General features: G+C 44.8%; 1 protein-coding gene across 1 annotated transcript in view; it reads left to right on the forward strand.

Annotated features, from left to right (window-relative positions):
• Positions 1–3,878: 3,878 nt before the first annotated feature.
• lamb3 (laminin subunit beta 3) overlaps positions 3,879–22,200 on the forward strand; it is a 38,302-nt gene continuing 19,980 nt past the window's right edge. The window contains exons 1-4 of the mRNA XM_080727896.1: positions 3,879–4,022; positions 4,986–5,115; positions 6,234–6,276; positions 6,908–7,083. Coding sequence (XP_080584022.1) covers positions 6,249–6,276; positions 6,908–7,083 — 204 coding nt within the window. The 5' untranslated portion in view covers positions 3,879–4,022; positions 4,986–5,115; positions 6,234–6,248. The remainder of the gene's footprint in view (positions 4,023–4,985; positions 5,116–6,233; positions 6,277–6,907; positions 7,084–22,200) is intronic.

Consider the following 22,200-nt stretch of genomic DNA (forward strand, 5'->3'; position numbering starts at 1 on the left):
AAACACTTCACCCACGGTGTAGCTGCATGGTGCAAGAACCTAATGTGATGTCTAATGTACTGACAGTTTACTGAACCTAAAGAACTGACATGTTTCTACTGTGTGTATGGGTCAACTGAGAGCATCAGGGGTGTCGCACCAAATTCTGGGCCCTGGGTACAAGGATTCACTGCGGGGCCCTTGTGCTTTAACTATTGAAAAATAGCAGATATACAAGCTCACAGCGCGGCTTGCGAGCTTGTAGATCTGCTATTTTTGAAAAATCATGAAAAACCTTTTTGAAAAACCTATGTTTCTATGTCAGTGGAGCTCAAACCTTTTCATGTGAAGAACCCCCAAAATGGTATGTATTTGGCCACGGAACCCCATCTCAAAATATTGAGTTCCAGGGACCCTCCCGGAAGCAAAATTTGAGTTACAAAATGTTCGCTTAAAAAATACATATATTCAAAGATTTGCACACATTTTCACGACTTTTCAAAAATAGCAGATCTACAAGCTCGCAGCGCGGCACTCGGTGCCGCGCTGTGAGCTTGTATATCTGCTATTTTTCAATAGCTAAAGTATAAAATAATTAAGGCCTCCTCCACCACCTTGGGCCCTATAGTAACTCAGTCCCACTTTCCTACCCCTTGTGACGCCCCTGGAGAGCATTACTGGTTCTGACTCATCAAAACAAACTCTACTTTTATGTGAGCAACAACTGAATCCTGTCTGAGAGTAACAGCTGCTCTTTAGCCTACTCTACGTTAGGGTTTCTCAAAGTGAAGGTGCTGTGACACCAGTCCATGGTGCCTCAGAATACTTTGATAAATTTGGAATTCATCAATATCACTTCAGTTAAACCACTTAGGCCTTCTATAGTTGAAGTAAAACAGACCTGAGTTGCACTGTACTTGATAAATGGCTACTCTCTTCTTATTGTCACCTACCTCAAGATGTATTTTCTTTTTATTACTGTAAAGAGCTGGAGAAACGGGGTGCCTTCTGGCCTACTGGTCCGGGTGCATACCACTTTGGCACTGCCACATAGGCATGGATGCCTGGTGGTGTCGCCGGTTTGATTCCCGATCTGGGCGACCTTTGCCGCATGTCTCTGCCCCATTTCCTGTCAGTCTACTGTCCTATCAATAAAAAGGCAAAAGCCCAAAAACAAATCTTTAAAAACAAAAAAAGAGTTGGAGAGACAGGGAGACCCCTGTGACTGAACAAACACTCTATATCAATATACTATATGATGATACTATTAGCCGGGGATCCAGTCCCTCAAAATGGGAGAGGACCTGTGATGTTCTGCCGCACTTTTTATTTCTGTTTTATCTATTAGTTTGGTCATTACGGTCCACAGAATGAGAGGCCTGCTCTGCCGGAAACATCGCGAAAACAAGTTATGGCCATTTGTAAATTCACTGTCCCATTGACTCCACTACACAGGAAAGGAAATATATTATAAAAAAGAAAATATCTGCTTTAAGTAGCATGTGAGGGGTCAAACTGAAGGGTTTTCATGATTCTGAATCCATTGCAAGCATTTGTTTTGCATGAAAAACATTCCTTGGGCTAGAAAACGGACCAACAAAAGTGTGAAAAGTGATGAGTCATCACTTTTCAGTCATCACAGTGATGAGTCAGTTTTTGTTGGTTTGTTTTCTAGCCCAAGGAATCCCCGACTACTATATGATGATAGTGCTTTAAACCTTTAACAAACCCTTTTTGTTTTAACACAAAAATATCTCTACCTCTAACAGGTATTTAGGCATTAAGCGGTTTAAGTTAACTAGGCTAAGCCGTGGATTGGAAGTAAGACGTTTCATAAGACGTTTGGAATGTACATGTTTTAAAGGGGTACTTCACTTTCAAAAATAAAATTGATAATTTGATTGTCTATTCAGCCAGGCTTTTTATCAGACACGCCCCCTTCCCATACAAACCCATTGTAACTTCAAACTCCATTATAACCATGATAGATTCATCAGAAACACCCTTCCTTGGTTCTGGTGACTCATTATAATATTCAGAGGCATTATATTGTGTTTTGTAAGGCTAGATATTTGTTTAATTTCTTGAAAATGACGTTAAAACTATATACTGCATTTTTTTGTACACATCGTTATCCAGGTATTCCACAATGTTATTGAATATTGCATGCTTTCCTAATATCTTGCAGACTTAAATGGTAATGTGCTTATACAAATTGTAAAGGCAGGTGTTAACATGACATCCATTGACAGTGATTTTAGGTCACTTTAGGACCTAAAGTGATCTAAAATGCACTCGCCTTCAGCTTGAAGGCCGTGCGTGTAGACTAGAGGGCCTCTCGACCTACACTTCCCAGGCTGAATTAGGAGCTCAGCGCGTCAGTCTCTTTCTTGAAATCGGCTGTCATAACATCGTTGTGGTTTTCACTACTCGATTGATCGCAGATCAGGGATTACACATTGCTGGACATTTCACTGGACTCATAGCCAAGTTTTAGCCGAGATTGACATTGACATTAGCAGCATGAAGCTCAGGGATTGGTTGAGAGGGATGTTTTGGTGAGCGCTGCTGGGAGTTTGTTTTTTGATTGCTGTTTTTGATTGTTCAAGCACTTTGTAACGTTGTTTAAAAAAGTCTTATACAAATAAAACTTTCACCCTTTATTTTAGATCAGAGGAAGTGAGCCCGCCAACCTAACCCTGTTGGTAATGTGTCACATGGGGCATGGCAGGCGTGTGTGTGTGTGTGTGTGTGTGTGTGTGTGTGTGTGTGTGTGTGTGTGTGTGTGTGTGTGTGTGTGTGTGTGTGTGTGTGTGTGCGTGTGCGTTTGTGTGTGTGTGTGGTTGTGTGTGTGTGTGTGTGTGTGTGTGTGTGTGTGTGTGTGTGTGTGTGTGTGTGTGTCTGTGTGTGTGTATGTGTGTGTGCGTGTGTGTGCGTGTGTGTGTATGTGTGTGTGTGTGTGTGCGTGCGTGTGTGCGTGTGTGCGTGTGTGTGTGTGTGTGTGTGTGTGTGTGTGTGTGTGTCACGGTGAGTCAGACGACACACCCTTGTGTGTGTGGTTCCTAGCTCCCTGGGGCTACCATGTTCATCACAGCCAGGTGATGATGATATCAGTCATTCATGCTAGTATTATTATTATTATATTATTACCACACAGTAACAGTAGCTGCAGGGCAGATATTTATACGTACATGTCGATGCTGTCTGTCGAATGGAAAAAAATAAAAAACATACACGAAATAACTTGTGTTTGCAAAACCCTTAAAGGACAACTTTGTTTTTTTTACAACAAGGGTTCATATTTTAGATTGTACAGTAATTAGAGAAGAAAAGATGAGAGTTAAAATGTTTTCATTTACTGCTTTCTATTGTTTTAGCGATTTCAGTGGGTGGGGGCATGCGTACAAGGCTAAATATATAGACAAATATAATGGCTAAATATGTGTTTTAGACACAATAAGCCGAAAATGTCTTTGTTACTATTTACACCAGCCCCCATAAGTCACATCTGCCCATAAAAGATTGCGGTGCATCTTGGGAATGGGCTTATTGTGTCTAAAAATACATATTTAGCCCCAGGTTGGGGGCATGCATGCAAATCAAAATGGTTAAAATCACTAAAACGATAGAAAGAAGTAAATGAAAACATTTTAACACTCATCTTTTCTTTTCTCTAATGACTATCTAAAATATGAACCCTAGTTGTAAAAAAACAAAGTTGTCCTTTAATTTGGAAATGTAAAAGAGAGAGAAAGAAAAAAACGTTTGTTCCAATGTAGTTATTATTATTTAGTCACAAGTTCCTGTTCATACATTTCATTCGTTCAATGTTTATTAAAAACAACACATTGTTACTTATGCCAAACAAAATACTTTTTATTATGTTTTCAGGAGGAAAAACAAGATTCAGCCAAAAGATAAAATATGGAGATAAGATTCTGGTTTGGGTTCTCACAGATAGACAAGAGATCAACACACATGATGTGAGGTTTCTGTGGTCGCAGAGAGAAAATGTCTTGTTGGATTCCATGAGGGAAGGAAAGGTAAGTCCACAATGACGTCTTACTGTGTCTAGACATGTTGTTCTGACCACAAACCGATGCTCTTTAATATTGCAATAATCCTCTTAACTCACCCACAACATCCACAACTATGTAGACTATCTTCTACTTTAGCTTTTTACCACCAGCTAACTGTTGACATAGGAATAGACATTTAAGCATTTATCACTCCACTTCTTATGTCATGTCTTTACATTGCCTCCCTTTATGATTTAGAAAAGAATCTCTCTCATTTCAAAATAATACTGTTGGAGCAAAAATACTATACTTTAGGGTCAAAATACGTTTCTCCTCCACGTCGTCATTCTCCCCTTGTCCCCTAGGGTAGGTATCACAACTAAATATTTAGTTGTTTTTTTATGCTCCACATTATCAGGAACAAACTCCCAGAAAACTGCAGGTCTGTAGTCACTCTCTGATCTTCTAAATCAGTGGTTCTCAACCGTTCACATCAAGGTCTGTCAATTATTCTGCATTTGAGCCACCGACCACCATGATGAGATTTACCCTCTCAGACCCAAAACCAAAATGGTACCAACATCAATACAGCATGTATTGATGTTGGTACCATAGGAGAGCTAACAGGCAAACTTTGAACAAAATAACAATTCTTCTTCATTATCTTCAAGGTGTTTTCTATTAAGGAGAAGGTGTTTAACTTTCCTGTTAAACGTCTTTGACTGTCATAATGTGTTTCTAATGTTACTGCTTATTTTTTAACTGTTATAAATAATGTGTTTCTGATGTTACTGTGACATTGTGTTTCCTTTGCTTAATATTTCAGTAAAGCTCACTGAATTGCCTGGTTGTTGAAATGTGTCGTACAAACAGAACTTGCCCGGCCTTGCCTAGTGCATAGAAAATGGGTTTGATCTGCGTGCGTAAGTTAGTCACTCCTGTGTGTGTGTGTGTGTGTGTGTGTGTGTGTGTGTGTGTGTCATGTAGCGCAGGGTGTGGCGGCTGCAAGGTGTGTCTCTTCCAGCTGACTGACACACACACAGTGTTTATAAAAGAGCAGCCATGGTGCCAAACCCTCTCATCTACAACCGAAGACTGGATTAAAATTCACTTACAGGTGAGTCTTATCTCCACGTTCTAACTTTCTTGTGTTTTGTCCTACATTTACTACTTGATCGTTACTACGGCTTCACACAAAAGCATCAAAAGTAGCAGATCTACAAGCTCGAAGCGTGGCGTGAACGACACTTTTTGAGCTTGTAGATCTGCTACTTTTGATGCTTTTTGAATTTGAATCCTGAAAAGTAACAGTTCTGGACATATAAGGTTTCCATCCGACAGAGATGATTTGTAGAATCAGCCCTTTTAACAATGTCTGCATTATTTGATCTATTCAAAAATAGCAGATCTATCACTCATAGCGCGGCATGAGCTTGTATATCTGCTATTTTTAAAAAATCATGAAAGTTTGTGCAAATCTTTGAAACACTGTATCTCCACCCTGTTGTGTTTTTAAACGTATGAATTTAATTGTTTTTAGGATTTTCTATTTTCTTGACTTTTTATGCCATGTGTGTCAAATATCTCTGTTGTCGGGCAGAAACCACCCTCTTATGTCCAAAAACAACAAGAAAATATGTTTTTAGAACAACACAGTACTGCCTTTTCAAAGTTGGTATGGTGACTTTATACATTGTCAGATACTTGAATGTGTCCTTATATTATCATCACTTTACCCAAATACAGCTCAAGTGAATTTAGGAGGTTTTTGACCATTAATGTGGAGATACAGTAGTTGTTTTGTACATCATTGATTAGAAGTCAGACGGGGGGGAATCCTGAGTTGGAGTTGCACATAAAATGTATTATCGCCTAGAAAGAAAACTTGTATCTCCACATTTAATCTTTTTTATGTTTTATTAGGAATATTTATTAGGAATATTTATTGTTTTGGTTGTTGCTATTTTGGAGAAAAAAAAGTATGTGGGGAGGAAAAACATTGTAAAGGTTTTGCCTGGTTTTTGCAGGTCCAAAATAAGTAAATACAGTGTTTGTTGGTCTGATAAATATTGAACCAATGAAAAGTATTAACAAGAGTTTGTTGTGACTAAATAATGCATTGGATCCATTGGAACACAGATTCAACTGATATGATTTATGCTTCACTGTTTCTATTATAATTACTTGATGACATTTTTGACTGATAACTGTCATGTTTTCCCCTCTGATCTGTAGAAATATTTCAAGAAGATGAGGATGTTGTTATTGCTCATAGCAGGTATGTTTGTACATGTTCTGTCATCCCGTATTCTTTCTTCTAGAACTAGAGTGTCTACACCAGGGTTGCTGTGGGTGCTGTGGCGGTGCCTCAGAATACTTTGATAATGTTTGGAATTTATCAATGTCACTTCAGTTTAACCACTTACCCTCTATAGTTAGTGAAACAATTAACACACCTATACTTAGTGAGTTAAACTGTTCTTTATGCATTCTTATAAACCTGACGTTCTGGGATGATTTAAAAGCCGAGTTTTGGTAAGGGTGGGGGTCTATCCTTTTGCATTTCCTTTTAATTATATTTTGATGATTAGGAGTTAGGTTAAGCTTTGTATTTTGGTGTCTCAAGTTGGTTAGGTAAGTTAGGGTTATATTGTTTAGTTGTTTTGGTTTCTTATTTCTTAACAACTAATCCACCCTGAAGAGAAAATAATAAAAACCCATTATATGGCTGAAGTCCTGCTTGCTAGTGGTTCATTAGGAGGTTATAAAAGAGGGGTCACACATCTTCATATTGCACCTCAGTTCCACTGACTGTTAATTACCTTCTAGAATCTAATAGAATCATGTATCAGTGACTCTGACTTGATGTCCATCTTGTGTGTTTCTTTACTTTTTTGGGTAACCTCCAGCCGTGGCTGCTGTGACCTCTGCGACCTCTGTGACCTCTGCGCAGAATGACCCCTGCTCCGCGGGGGCCTGCTACCCCCCCTCTGGAGACCTGCTGCTGGGGAGAGGTCATGACCTCCATGCCACCTCCACCTGCGGTCTGACTGGAGCGGAGGTGTTCTGCACCCCCTACCAACAGGTAGGACCCCCCATCCCCACACCTGACCCCCTACCAACAGGTAGGACCCCCATCCCCACACCTGACCCCCTACCAACAGGTAGGACCCCCATCCCCACACCTGACCCCCTACCAACAGGTAGGACCCCCATCCCCACACCTGACCCCCTACCAACAGGTAGGACCCCCATCCCCACACCTGACCCCCTACCAACAGGTAGGACCCCCCATCCCCACACCTGACCCCCTACCAACAGGTAGGACCCCCATACCCACACCTGACCCCCTACCAACAGGTAGGACCCCCATACCCACACCTGACCCCTACCAACAGGTAGGACCCCCCATCCCCACACCTGACCCCCTACCAATAGGTAGGACCCCCCATCCCCACACCTGACCCCCTACCAACAGGTCTCAAAATATGTTGTGCCAGGGACCCCCAGTAGCAAAGATTTGAGTTGCAAAAGTTTGCTTTGAAAAGATCAAATTTTCACAACTTTTCAAAAATAGCAGATCTACAAGCTGTGAGCTTGTGGATCTGCTATTTTTCAATAGCTACAGTATAAAATAATTCCAGGTCTAAATGGGTTAACCACTTGCACCTTCGAATCCCTATTCCGAGGGGAACATTAGCAGAAAATAGCAGATCTGCAACCGTGTTGTTCTGCTATTTTGGGCAAAGAGGTTTGGTGTAGAGGGGAAAAGAGCAGACCAAGTACAGAGCCAAAGGTCAAGTTCAGTAAGTATTTAGGGTTTAAATGTCTGAAAATACACATTAATGTGAATCCATCATTATTAACAGAAAAGATATGTTTAAATAAACAAACACAAAAATATGAGTTTACACAAAACCAGTGACAGTGCTGTCCCTACTTAAAGGGATATTCCACTTTCAACCGGGCGCAGTGGAAGGGCCTCTCTCCCCACACACACCCATTGTAACTTCAAACTCCATTTTAACCATGATAGATTCATTAAAAACACCCATTATTTTTTCTGGTGACTCATACTACCCTCCTAATACGTGAGCAGGCTGTGTTTTTTCGATAACATTTTTCATTTATTTTTAATAATTATTTGGGAAAATGTAAAACATGAAATACAAAAAAAATATTATTAAAAAGAAATGAAAAAAGTTATCGAAAAAACACCGCCTGCTCACAAATTAGGAGGGTAGTATGAGTCACCAGAAAAAATAATTGGTGTTTTTAATGAATGGCAGATAACATTTACATCAAATATCTAAATATTGAATGAAGTTAATTTAAAACTGTTCAGGCTGTTCATAAAAGCCTGATTAGATGAGAAAATTACCAAATGTTTTTTTTAAAGTGAAATATCCCTTTAAGGATTCCCTGCTTCATCTCTCTCAACTAAGGGTTCCGTGCTTCAACGTGTACAACACACACACGGCCATCCCAGCACCATGCAGAGAGTGCATGCATGTCTCTTTGTGAGGTCAAAACTACAACGTGCATGAAGGTTTGGCAGGCGGCCTGTTTAATTTTACGAAACTGTGTGTGTTAGCAGAGCTGTTAGCAGTTCAGCCAACATGGGGCAATACTGTCAGTCTGTGCCAGGGCTGGAAACAACCGCCATGTAGAAATACTCAGCACTTGTAGCCAACTAACATGTGGCAATACTAGCGTCCAGTCAGTGTCCAGGGTCTGTCTGGACACTCAGAGACACCCTGGACAGCAGCCATACAGTTCACACAGGACAGCAGCACATCTGCTGCGTCAGCACACAGAGCAGGGTTTCTCAAAGAGTCCTCTAGTGCAGTGGTTCTCAACCTTTTCTGGCCGCGACCCCCAAAATAATCATGTTTTAACTGGGGACCCCCAAAATAATCATATTTAAAATAGGGACACCACCCACCCTGACGAGTACTAAGAGTTGAGGCATTACATTTTGTATAACACGGTTGTATTGTGAAAATAGCCGATCTACATGCTCACAACGCCTCGCCTTGCGAGGCGTTGTGAGCATGTAGATCTGCTATTTTCACAATTACTGCCTCTAATATTTGACAATTTGGCCAATGTTTAATTTGTCATTTTAAAGGTATTAAAAAGTCCTTCAATTGCCACTTTAGAAATGTGCAGATACCCTCTATACACTTAAACTTTAAGTTGGTTTGCTTGCTGTTGAGAGAGAAAACAATGTTGCACATTAAGTTAATCATCTGGGGGACCCCCCAAAATAATTTGGGGACCCACCTGGGGGTCTCGACCCACAGGTTGAGAACCACTGCTCTAGTGTCCTCCTTACTGTGCCCCACGTGCAGGGGTCAGCAACATACCCTCACACTAGGGCATTAACGACTTGTTTGATGACGTCATCACATCACACACAACCCCCAAATTATTTTGGGGGGGGTCCCCAGATGATTAACTTATTGTGCAACCGAACAATTGTTTTCTCACTCAACTGTAAACAAACCAACATAAAGTTTAAGTGTATAGAGGGTATCTGCAGATTTCTAAAGTGGCAATTTAAGACTTTTTAATACCTCTAAAATGGCAAATTAAACATTGTCCAAATTGTCAAATATATAGAAGCAGAAATTGTGAAAATAGCCGATCTACATACTCACAACGCCTCACAATAGAAACTTTTTTTTTTCAACTTCGACTTTCGACTTTCTCTGGTGGGAGTCGACTTGTGTAATGAATTGAGTTTCGTTATTGCCCTACCTCACACGTGGCAAAGACTTGGTCTTGTCTATGGCAAGTTCTTTTTTAATACACACCGTTCTTATCTTGATCATAAGACCCAATTAATGAATGTCAAGTCTACAGGTTTTCTTCAGAATAGCCTATGTACCGGTATGACACTGATTTACTACGGCACTATGTACTGTATTGCACATTATGAGTCCACTAGTACTAGTGATTATAAAACGTTTCATTTGCAAGGACCCACTTACTCTGCGAGTGTACTGTACATACACACCCTACGGGTCCATTTGGTTCCATTTGTACACTCTCAGACTACTACTATGGTCATTCAGGGCTATCTCTTTATGTGTTTCTGGTAATATTATTTCATACGACAAGTGCAGAGAGCAAAATGAGCTCAATTACATGATGATTACGCATAAGAATGCATTCGAATAAAATGACAGTCCAAATACACACTCTGAAACCTGTAGCTGAAAGCTTGTGAGAATGAGAATAGTTAGGTTTTAGAGAGAGATGAAGCAGGGACCCTTAGCTGAGAGAGAGATGAAGCAGAGACCCCTGACAGAGTTCCACAAGAGGAATTTGAAAGAGTATGAAAAAAGGGTTGTAAGTGGTTAAACCTTTTATTTGGCGTTAGTAAATAAATAAAAATCAACATTGACAGAGTGATATTAAGAGTGATTGACCGCTTTGGCACTAATGGTTTGTTTGCCATTTTGCAAGTTGTGTGTTTTACCAAAAAATGAACTTTAATCATTATGCACTGCAGAAATGAAGCAGGGGTCTTAGACCCCTTAGCTGAGATAGAGTCAAAGCAGGGACCCCTTAGCTGAGAGAGAGAGATGAAGCAGGGACCTCTTAGCTGAGAGAGGGAGATGAAGCATGGACCCCTTAGCCGAGAGAGGGAGATGAAGCAGGACCCCTTAGCTGAGAGAGAAATGAAGCAGGGAGAGATATAATAGATAGTTACCGGTACATAGATTGTTTGACAGCACTATGTTAATCAATGTTGGATATTATATTATTATGTACTTTCAGGCATTTAACGACTTACTGTAACCCCTCAATACTTAGTAAACTTGACCTTTCACTCTGTACTTGGTCTGATCTTTGCCGAAAATAGACAAACAAGGCCTTGCAGCGGTCTGTGCCCGACATCGGCGTTAATGTTTGTATTCCAAGTGTTTGGGTTGCAGTCGTGTAACCATGGTTACCTTGGTTGTGTAACCATGTTTGCCATGGTTGTGTGTGTGCAGACAAGGCCTCAGGTAGATTCTGACCAGCTTTCACTCTTATCCAGCCAGACAGGATGTGACACACACGAACGCACATGCACACACACACACACTCGTCTCACACATGACAAATACACGCATGTCTGGTCAGAATCGCTCACGCGGACATGCTCGCACGCACATGCTCGCACGCACGCACGCACGCACACATGCGCACGCACGGCACGCACGCACGCACACACACACACACACACACACACACACACACACACACACACACACACTCATACGGTCACGCCCTCCTCTCTTTAAACACAGACCAGTTGGCGCTTGTTTAGTTTCCAGATCGTAGTCATCACTGTTTTATTAGACATACCGTACAGGTATACGACTGGAACTGATTTCAATCGTTCAGTAAATTATTATTATTATTATTATTACCCCTATTGTTTTTGGTGTCTCTAAGGTCTATGAGCTATGGCCGGTGTACACAGCCAAATTTACGGGCCCCACTGTGCGGATTGTGGGGGCGTGAAAATTCACCGGGTGGACTCTAAATGTCCTCTGGGGCCCCCTCTGCGTGTGGACTCCACTTGTTCGCCCATCAGTCCCACGGATGATTTTTGTTTATTTTTTTTAATTTAGGGTCCTTTTCTGCAGTTCAAGCATAATTCCACAGGGCGGCAGGCTATTTTCCAAAACTATTGGAAGTGGACATGTGTTCACAGGCAGCATTATTGAATGGAAAAAATTACTGTCTAATTTGATAGACTATTCCATCTCTGTGATTTGTAGATCTAACTTTACAGACAGTTCATTTCTATGATTTGTATATCTAATTCCAAAACCAGTCCCATCCCCATGATTTGTAGATCTAATTCCATCAGCAGTTCCATACCATGATTTGTAGCTCTAAATCCATCACCTGTCACATCCACATGATTTGTAGATCTAATTCTAAAACCAGTCACATCCACATGATTTGTAGATCTAATTCTAAAACCATTCACATCCACATGATTTGTAGATCTAATCCATACCATAATTTGTAGCTCTAAATCTATCACCTGTCACATCCACATGATTTGTAGATCTAATTCTAAAACTAGTCGCATCCCCATGATTTGTAGATCTAATTCCATCGGCAGTTCCATACCATAATTTGTAGCTCTAAATCCATCACCTGTCACATCCACATGATTTGTAGATCTAATTCTAAAACCAGTCACATCCAAATGATTTGTAGATCTAATTCTAAAACCATTCACATCCCCATGCTTTGTAGATCTAATTCCATCGGCAGTTCCATACCATAATTTGTAGCTCTAAATCCATCACCTGTCACATCCACATGATTTGTAGATCTAATTCTAAAACCAGTCACATCCACATGATTTGTAGATCTAATTCTAAAACCATTCACATCCACATGATTTGTAGATCTAATCCATACCATATTTTGTAGCTCTAAATCTATCACCTGTCACATCCACATGATTTGTAGATCTAATTCTAAAACTAGTCGCATCCCCATGATTTGTAGATCTAATTCCATCTGCAGTTCCATACCATAATTTGTAGCTCTAAATCCATCACCTGTCACATCCACATGATTTGTAGATCTAATTCTAAAACCAGTCGCATCCACATGATTTGTAGATCTAATTCTAAAACCATTCACATCCCCATGATTTGTAGGTCTAATTCCATCAGCAGTTCCATACCATAATTTGTAGCTCTAAATCCATCACCTGTCACATCCACATGATTTGTAGATCTAATTCTAAAACCAGTCACATCCACATGATTTGTAGATCTAATTCTAAAATCATTCACATCCACATGATTTGTAGATCTAATCCATACCATAATTTGTAGCTCTAAATCTCTCACCTGTCAGATCCACATGATTTGTAGATCTAATTCTAAAACTAGTCGCATCCCCATGATTTGTAGATCTAATTACATCGGCAGTTCCATACCATAACTTGTAGCTCTAAATCTATCACCTGTCACAAAGGCTCTGGTGGGCTGTTTTGGGCTCTGGTGGGCTGTGCTGGGCTCTGGTAGGCTATACAGGGCAGTACTGTGGTATAGCCTAGACATGTTCATGTAAAACTATTGGCCGTGTACACTAAGGCATGTAGAAACTAGGGCCCGTGTACAAATTGGATAATCCAATCAACGAGGAGCTACAGGACTGGCGGGAGCCTTGAGCAGCCCGGTGGAGACTGCTGGAGTCTGGTGCAGTCCTGTGCACCCTGGTCTGGCCTATAACAGCCGGATCCAGCCTACTGTAGGCTAGTGAAGCCATCTAACCTCTCCACTTCCCTAATCTATTCTCCCACTGTGCTGGACTTGGATGTGCTGGGCTGTGCTGGACTCTATCAGGCTCTGGTGGGCTGTTTTGGGCTCTGGTGGGCTGTGCTGGGTTCTGGTAGGCTATACAGGGCAGTACTGTAGTATAGCCTAGGCATGTTCATGTAAAACTATCGGCCGTGTACACTAAGGCATGTAGAAACTATGGCCCGTGTACACAGTGAATAATCCCATCAACGAGGAGCTACAGGACTGGCAGGAGCCTTGAGCAGCCCGGTGGAGACTGTTGGAGTCTGGTGCAGTCCTGTGCACCCTGGTCTGGCCTATAACAGCCGGATCCAGCCTACTGTAGGCTAGTGAAGCCATCTAACCTCTCCACTTCCCTAATCTATTCTCCCACTGTGCTGGACTTGGATGTGCTGGGCTGTGCTGGACTCTATCAGGCTCTGGTGGGCTGTTTTGGGCTCTGGTGGGCTGGGCTGGGCTCTGGTAGGCTATACAGGGCAGTACTGTAGTATAGCCTAGGCATGTTCATGTAAAACTATTGGCCGTGTACACTAAGGCATGTAGAAACTAGGGCCCGTGTACACAGTGGATAATCCCATCAACGAGGAGCTACAGGACTGGCGGGAGCCTTGAGCAGCCTGGTGGAGACTGCTGGAGTCCGGTGCACCCTGGTCTGGCCTATTCCAGCCGGATCCAGCCTACTGTAGCCTAGTGAAGTCATCTAACCTCTCCAATTCCCTAATCTATTCTCCCACTGTGCTGGACTTGGATGTGCTGGGCTGTGCTGGACTCTATCAGGCTCTGGTGGGCTGTTTTGGGCTTTGGTAGGCTATACAGGGCAGTACTGTAGTATAGCCTAGGCATGTTCATGTAAAACTATAGGCCGTGTACACTAAGGCATGTAGAAACTAGGGCCCGTGTACACAGTGGATAATCCCATCAACGAGGAGCTACAGGACTGGCGGGAGCCTTGAGCAGCCCGGTGGAGACTGCTGGAGTCTGGTGCAGTCCTGTGCACCCTGGTCTGGCCTATATCAGCCGGATCCAGCCTACTGTAGGCTAGTGAAGCCATCTAACCTCTCCACTTCCCTAATCTATTCTCCCACTGTGCTGGACTTGGATGTGCTGGGCTGTGCTGGACTCTATCAGGCTCTGGTGGGCTGTTTTGGGCTCTGGTGGGCTGGGCTGGGCTCTGGTAGGCTATACAGGGCAGTACTGTAGTATAGCCTAGGCATGTTCATGTAAAACTATTGGCCGTGTACACTAAGGCATGTAGAAACTAGGGCCCGTGTACACAGTGAATAATCCCATCAACGAGGAGCTACAGGACTGGCGGGAGCCTTGAGCAGCCTGGTGGAGACTGCTGGAGTCCGGTGCACCCTGGTCTGGCCTATTCCAGCCGGATCCAGCCTACTGTAGCCTAGTGAAGTCATCTAACCTCTCCACTTCCCTAATCTATTCTCCCACTGTGCTGGACTTGGATGTGCTGGGCTGTGCTGGACTCTATCAGGCTCTGGTGGGCTGTTTTGGGCTTTGGTAGGCTATACAGGGCAGTACTGTAGTATAGCCTAGGCATGTTCATGTAAAACTATTGGCCGTGTACACTAAGGCATGTAGAAACTAGGGCCCGTGTACACAGTGGATAATCCCATCAACGAGGAGCTACAGGACTGGCGGGAGCCTTGAGCAGCCCGGTGGAGACTGCTGGAGTCTGGTGCAGTCCTGTGCACCCTGGTCTGGCCTATAACAGCCGGATCCAGCCTACTGTAGGCTAGTGAAGCCATCCAACCTCTCCACTTCCCTAATCTATTCTCCCACTGTGCTGGACTTGGATGTGCTGGGCTGTGCTGGACTGGACTCTATCTGGCTCTGGTGGGCTGTTTTGGGCTCTGGTGGGCTGGGCTGGGCTCTGGTAGGCTATACAGGGCAGTACTGTAGTATAGCCTAGGCATGTTCATGTAAAACTATAGGCCGTGTACACTAAGGCATGTAGAAACTAGGGCCCGTGTACACAGTGGATAATCCCATCAACGAGGAGCTACAGGACTGGCGGGAGCCTTGAGCAACCCGGTGGAGACTGCTGGAGTCTGGTGCAGTCCTGTGCACCCTGGTCTGGCCTATATCAGCCGGATCCAGCCTACTGTAGGCTAGTGAAGCCATCTAACCTCTCCACTTCCCTAATCTATTCTCCCACTGTGCTGGACTTGGATGTGCTGGGCTGTGCTGGACTCTATCAGGCTCTGGTGGGCTGTTTTGGGCTCTGGTGGGCTGGGCTGGGCTCTGGTAGGCTATACAGGGCAGTACTGTAGTATAGCCTAGGCATGTTCATGTAAAACTATTGGCCGTGTACACTAAGGCATGTAGAAACTAGGGCCCGTGTACACAGTGAATAATCCCATCAACGAGGAGCTACAGGACTGGCGGGAGCCTTGAGCAGCCTGGTGGAGACTGCTGGAGTCCGGTGCACCCTGGTCTGGCCTATTCCAGCCGGATCCAGCCTACTGTAGCCTAGTGAAGTCATCTAACCTCTCCACTTCCCTAATCTATTCTCCCACTGTGCTGGACTTGGATGTGCTGGGCTGTGCTGGACTCTATCAGGCTCTGGTGGGCTGTTTTGGGCTTTGGTAGGCTATACAGGGCAGTACTGTAGTATAGCCTAGGCATGTTCATGTAAAACTATTGGCCGTGTACACTAAGGCATGTAGAAACTAGGGCCCGTGTACACAGTGGATAATCCCATCAACGAGGAGCTACAGGACTGGCGGGAGCCTTGAGCAGCCCGGTGGAGACTGCTGGAGTCTGGTGCAGTCCTGTGCACCCTGGTCTGGCCTATAACAGCCGGATCCAGCCTACTGTAGGCTAGTGAAGCCATCCAACCTCTCCACTTCCCTAATCTATTCTCCCACTGTGCTGGACTTGGATGTGCTGGGCTGTGCTGGACTGGACTCTATCAGGCTCTGGTGGGCTGTTTTGGGCTCTGGTGGGCTGGGCTGGGCTCTGGTAGGCTATACAGGGCAGTACTGTAGTATAGCCTAGGCATGTTCATGTAAAACTATAGGCTGTGTACACTAAGGCATGTAGAAACTAGGGCCCGTGTACACAGTGGATAATCCCATCAACAAGGAGCTACAGGACTGGCGGGAGCCTTGAGCAGCCCGGTGGAGACTGCTGGAGTCTGGTGCAGTCCTGTGCACCCTGGTCTGGCCTATATCAGCCGGATCCAGCCTACTGTAGGCTAGTGAAGCCATCTAACCTCTCCACTTCCCTAATCTATTCTCCCACTGTGCTGGACTTGGATGTGCTGGGCTGTGCTGGACTCTATCAGGCTCTGGTGGGCTGTTTTGGGCTCTGGTGGGCTGGGCTGGGCTCTGGTAGGCTATACAGGGCAGTACTGTAGTATAGCCTAGGCATGTTCATGTAAAACTATTGGCCGTGTACACTAAGGCATGTAGAAACTAGGGCCCGTGTACACAGTGAATAATCCCATCAACGAGGAGCTACAGGACTGGCGGGAGCCTTGAGCAGCCTGGTGGAGACTGCTGGAGTCCGGTGCACCCTGGTCTGGCCTATTCCAGCCGGATCCAGCCTACTGTAGCCTAGTGAAGTCATCTAACCTCTCCACTTCCCTAATCTATTCTCCCACTGTGCTGGACTTGGATGTGCTGGGCTGTGCTGGACTCTATCAGGCTCTGGTGGGCTGTTTTGGGCTTTGGTAGGCTATACAGGGCAGTACTGTAGTATAGCCTAGGCATGTTCATGTAAAACTATTGGCCGTGTACACTAAGGCATGTAGAAACTAGGGCCCGTGTACACAGTGGATAATCCCATCAACGAGGAGCTACAGGACTGGCGGGAGCCTTGAGCAGCCCGGTGGAGACTGCTGGAGTCTGGTGCAGTCCTGTGCACCCTGGTCTGGCCTATAACAGCCGGATCCAGCCTACTGTAGGCTAGTGAAGCCATCCAACCTCTCCACTTCCCTAATCTATTCTCCCACTGTGCTGGACTTGGATGTGCTGGGCTGTGCTGGACTGGACTCTATCAGGCTCTGGTGGGCTGTTTTGGGCTCTGGTGGGCTGGGCTGGGCTCTGGTAGGCTATACAGGGCAGTACTGTAGTATAGCCTAGGCATGTTCATGTAAAACTATAGGCTGTGTACACTAAGGCATGTAGAAACTAGGGCCCGTGTACACAGTGGATAATCCCATCAACGAGGAGCTACAGGACTGGCGGGAGCCTTGAGCAGCCCGGTGGAGACTGCTGGAGTCTGGTGCAGTCCTGTGCACCCTGGTCTGGCCTATAACAGCCGGACCCAGCCTACTGTAGGCTAGTGAAGCCATCTAACCTCTCCACTTCCCTAATCTATTCTCCCACTGTGCTGGACTTGGATGTGCTGGGCTGTGCTGGACTCTATCAGGCTCTGGTGGGCTGTTTTGGGCTCTGGTGGGCTGGGCTGGGCTCTGGTAGGCTATACAGGGCAGTACTGTAGTATAGCCTAGGCATGTTCATGTAAAACTATTGGCCGTGTACACTAAGGCATGTAGAAACTAGGGCCCGTGTACACAGTGGATAATCCCATCAACGAGGAGCTACAGGACTGGCGGGAGCCTTGAGCAGCCTGGTGGAGACTGCTGGAGTCCGGTGCACCCTGGTCTGGCCTATAACAGCCGGATCCAGCCTACTGTAGGCTAGTGAAGCCATCTAACCTCTGTTTTGGGCTCTGGTGGGCTGTGCTGTGCTGTTCTAGGCTCTGTTGGGCTATACGAGGCAGTACCGTACTAAAGTTTAGACATGTTCAAGGAAAACTATTGGCCGTGTACACAAACTCATGTAAAACTATTGCCCGTGTACACAGTGTATAATCGCATGTGCAAGGATCTACAGGGCAAGCTGGAGCCTGGAGCAGCCTGGTGGAGTCTGGTGTAGTGCTGTGCACCCTGGTCTGGCCTATTCAAGCCAGGTCCAGCCTGTAATGGCCTGGTGGAGACATCTAACTACCCCTCTTCCCTGGTCTATACTCCTACTTGGCAGGACTGGGCTGGACTTAGGTGTGCTGGAGCTCTATTGGGCTCTGGTGGGCTGTGCTGTGCTTTGCTGGGCTCTGTTAGGCTGTATGGGGCAGTTCTGTACTATAGCTTAGAAATATTCATGTAAAACTATTGGCTGTGGCGTGCACACAAACTCATGTGGTAACTCAATATGGTTATTGTGAGGCTGAAGATGCTTTCCATCATAGTGACATGCAGAAAAAAACTGTCCATATAGTATGGTTTACATAGAAGTCAGGCAGTTGTCCTTCACATATTCATATATATTTAATGTATTTATTCCATAAATATTTTTTGGGTGAGGGGGGCTCAACCCAATACAGCAGATCTACAAGCACCTCGCAGATCTACAAGCACCTGCCAGGGACACAGTTTGGTTGGCCTGCATAAGCCTTGCTGTCAACACACTACTACACCAACCCCCACCTACCTACCAATCAGGTCACCAAGCCAGGAGTGGTCAATTAGTGCCTGTCTTTTGATCAGTGCCTCCTGCCAAGTGGCCTCAGTCTTTCTTTGGAGTTCACTAGGAGAGAAGCATGTTTGAGCTCAGAGCAAAGTGTGTTTTCCATTTGGACTTACTGTGTTTTGTTGGTGTGTTTGCAACCAAGACCAAAGGAATAGCATATGCACATCGCCTAACTTGTGAGAAAGTCCTGCTGGGCGAAACCTTCTCACTTAATATTTGACAGTTTGTCCTGTTTGGTAGCACAAAAAGAGTTGAGGCGTTAGTAAAACACGGTCTTGTGAAAATAGCAGATATACATGCTCACAATGCCTCACAACGCAAGGCGGCGTGAGCTTGTAGATCTGCTATTTTCAAAATTTTAATATTTAATTTGTCATTTTAAAGGTATTAAAAAGGTCCTTAAATTGTATCTTAAAAAATGTGCAGATAGCCTCTGTACACTGTTGAGTGGAAAAAAAACAATGTTCACATTAAGCTAATCATTTGGGACCACCCAAGATCATTTGGAGACCCCTCTGGGGCTACTGAGCCACAGTTTAACCAATGACTTATAAGGTATACAAGGCTGGATCTGGCTGGAACACTGTGCCAGGATCTCACCAGCACTGTAGCTCCCCACACTTGAGATTAACAACTCTGTACACAGGGAATAGATATACATGAGTGTGTGTACACGGCCAATAGTTTATTATTTACATGAACATGTCTAAGCTTTAGTACAGTACTGCCTCGTGTAGCCCAACAGAGTTCAGCTCAGCACCGCACAGCCCACCAGAGCCCAATACAGCCCAATAGAGTCCAGTACACCTAAGTCTAGGCCAGTCCTGCCCAGTGGTAGTGTAGACCAGGGAAGGGGGGTATTCTTATGGCTGCACCAGGCCATTACAGGCTGGATCTGGCTTGAATAGACCAGACCAGGGTGGACAGGATTTCAGGCTCTAAAAAGGCCTTCATTTCAACTGCGTAAACTGAATTATACTTTTTCCCGGATAAAAGACACTTATTCTGTCTCTACGGCACTCCTAACTCAAAAGGTCAAGGAAAAGGGTCGTTTGAGGCTTCAAAACGGGCCCTTTGTCCTTAAAATGAATAAAAAAATTAAAAAATAAACTTTTTGTTTCAGGCAGGAAACACTTTTCATATTTGAAGCATGTCCGATCCGATGGAATGGGTTTCGTGTCTCTCTGACACTTTGAACCCTTTACGATTGCGAAAAAGACACAGAAACCCGGATTTTTGTCCTTAAAATCAATAAAAAATTCAAAAGAAATCTGTTTGTTTCACGCAGGAAAACTTTTCATATTTGAAGAATGCCTGATCCGATGGAATGGGTTACGTGTCTCTCCGACAATTTTAACCCTTTACGATTGCGAAAAAGACACGAAATTTGCACGCCACCAACACGATTACACATTCTTTCGGATAAAAGACACTTATTCTGACTTACTTTTTGATGCTGAATCCAACAAACCCGGTCTCGTGTCTCTACGACACTCGTAACTCGAAAGGTCAAGGAAAAAGCCACTGTGTACACAGGCAATAGTTTTACATGACTTTGTGTACACGGCCAATAGTTTTACATGAACTTGTCTGGGCTTTAGTACTGTTCTGCCTCGTATAGCCCAACAGAGCCCAGCACAGCACAGCACAGCCCACCAGAGCCCAATACAGCCCATCAGAGCCCAATAGAGTCCAGCAAACCTAAGTCAAGCCCAGTCCTGCCCAGTAGGAGTATAGGCGAGGGAAGGGGGGTAGTTAGATGGCTACACCAGGCCATTACAGGCCAGATCCGGCTTGAATAGGCCAGACCAGGGTAGACAGGACTGCACCAGACTCCAGCAGTCTCCACCGGGCTGCTCAAGGCTCCCGCCAGTCCTGTAGCTCCTCGTTGATGGGATTATCCACTGTGTACACGGGCCCTAGTTTCTACATGCCTTAGTGTACACGGCCAATAGTTTTACATGAACATGCCTAGGCTATACTACAGTACTGCCCTGTATAGCCTACCAGAGCCCAAAACAGCCCACCAGAGCCTGATAGAGTCCAGCACAGCCCAGCACATCCAAGTCCAGCACAGTGGGAGAATAGATTAGGGAAGTGGAGAGGTTAGATGGCTTCACTAGGCTACAGTAGGCTGGATCCAGCTGTTATAGGCCAGACCAGGGTGCACCGGACTCCAGCAGTCTCCACCAGGCTGCTCAAGGCTCCCGCCAGTCCTGTAGCTCCTCGTTGATGGGATTATCCACTGTGTACATGTGCCATAGTTTCTACATGCCTTAGTGTACACGGCCAATAGTTTTACATGAACATGCCTAGGCTATACTACAGTACTGCCCTGTATAGCCTACCAGAGCCTGATAGAGTCCAGCACATCCAAGTCCAGCACAGTGGGAGAATAGATTAGGGAAGTGGAGAGGTTAGATGGCTTCACTAGCCTACAGTAGGCTGGATCCGGCTGTTATAGGCCAGACCAGGGTGCACCAGACTCCAGCAGTGTCCACCGGGCTGCTCAAGGCTCCCGCCAGTCCTGTAGCTCCTCGTTGATGGGATTATCCACTGTGTACATGTGCCATAGTTTCTACATGCCTTAGTGTACACGGCCAATAGTTTTACATGAACATGCCTAGGCTATACTACAGTACTGCCCTGTATAGCCTACCAGAGCCCAGCCCAGCCCACCAGAGCCCAAAACAGCCCACCAGAGCCCAAAACAGCCCACCAGAGCCTGATAGAGTCCAGTCCAGCACAGCCCAGCACATCCAAGTCCAGCACAGTGGGAGAATAGATTAGGGAAGTGGAGAGGTTGGATGGCTTCACTAGCCTACAGTAGGCTGGATCCGGCTTGAATAGGCCAGACCAGGGTGCACAGGACTGCACCAGACTCCTCCAGGCTGCTCCATACTCCAGCCAGCTCTGTAGATCCTGTGTACACGGCACTCCTAACTCGAACGGTTAAGGGAAAGTGTCGTTTTAGGCGTCAAAACGGGCCCTTTGTCCTTACAATGAATAAAAAAATCAAAAAAATATGTTTTGTTTTAGGCCGGACACACTTTTCATAATTGAAGGATGCCTGATCCGATGGAATGGGTTTCGTGTCTCTCCGACAATTTGAACCCTTTACAATTGCGAAAAAGACACGAAATTTGCACGCCACCAACACGATTACAAATTCTTTCGGATAAAAGACACTTATTCTGACTTACTTTTTGACGCTGAATCCAACATACCCGGTTTCGTGTCTCTACGACACTCGTAACTCGAAAGGTCAAGGAAAAAGCCACTGTGTACACGGGCCATAGTTTTACATGACTTTGTGTACACGGCCAATAGTTTTACATGAACATATCTGGGCTTTAGTACTGTTCTGCCTCGTATAGC

The sequence above is a fragment of the Nannobrachium achirus genome (assembly GCF_963921795.1).
Source record: "Nannobrachium achirus genome assembly, chromosome: 6".
NCBI lineage: Eukaryota > Metazoa > Chordata > Actinopteri > Myctophiformes > Myctophidae > Nannobrachium > Nannobrachium achirus.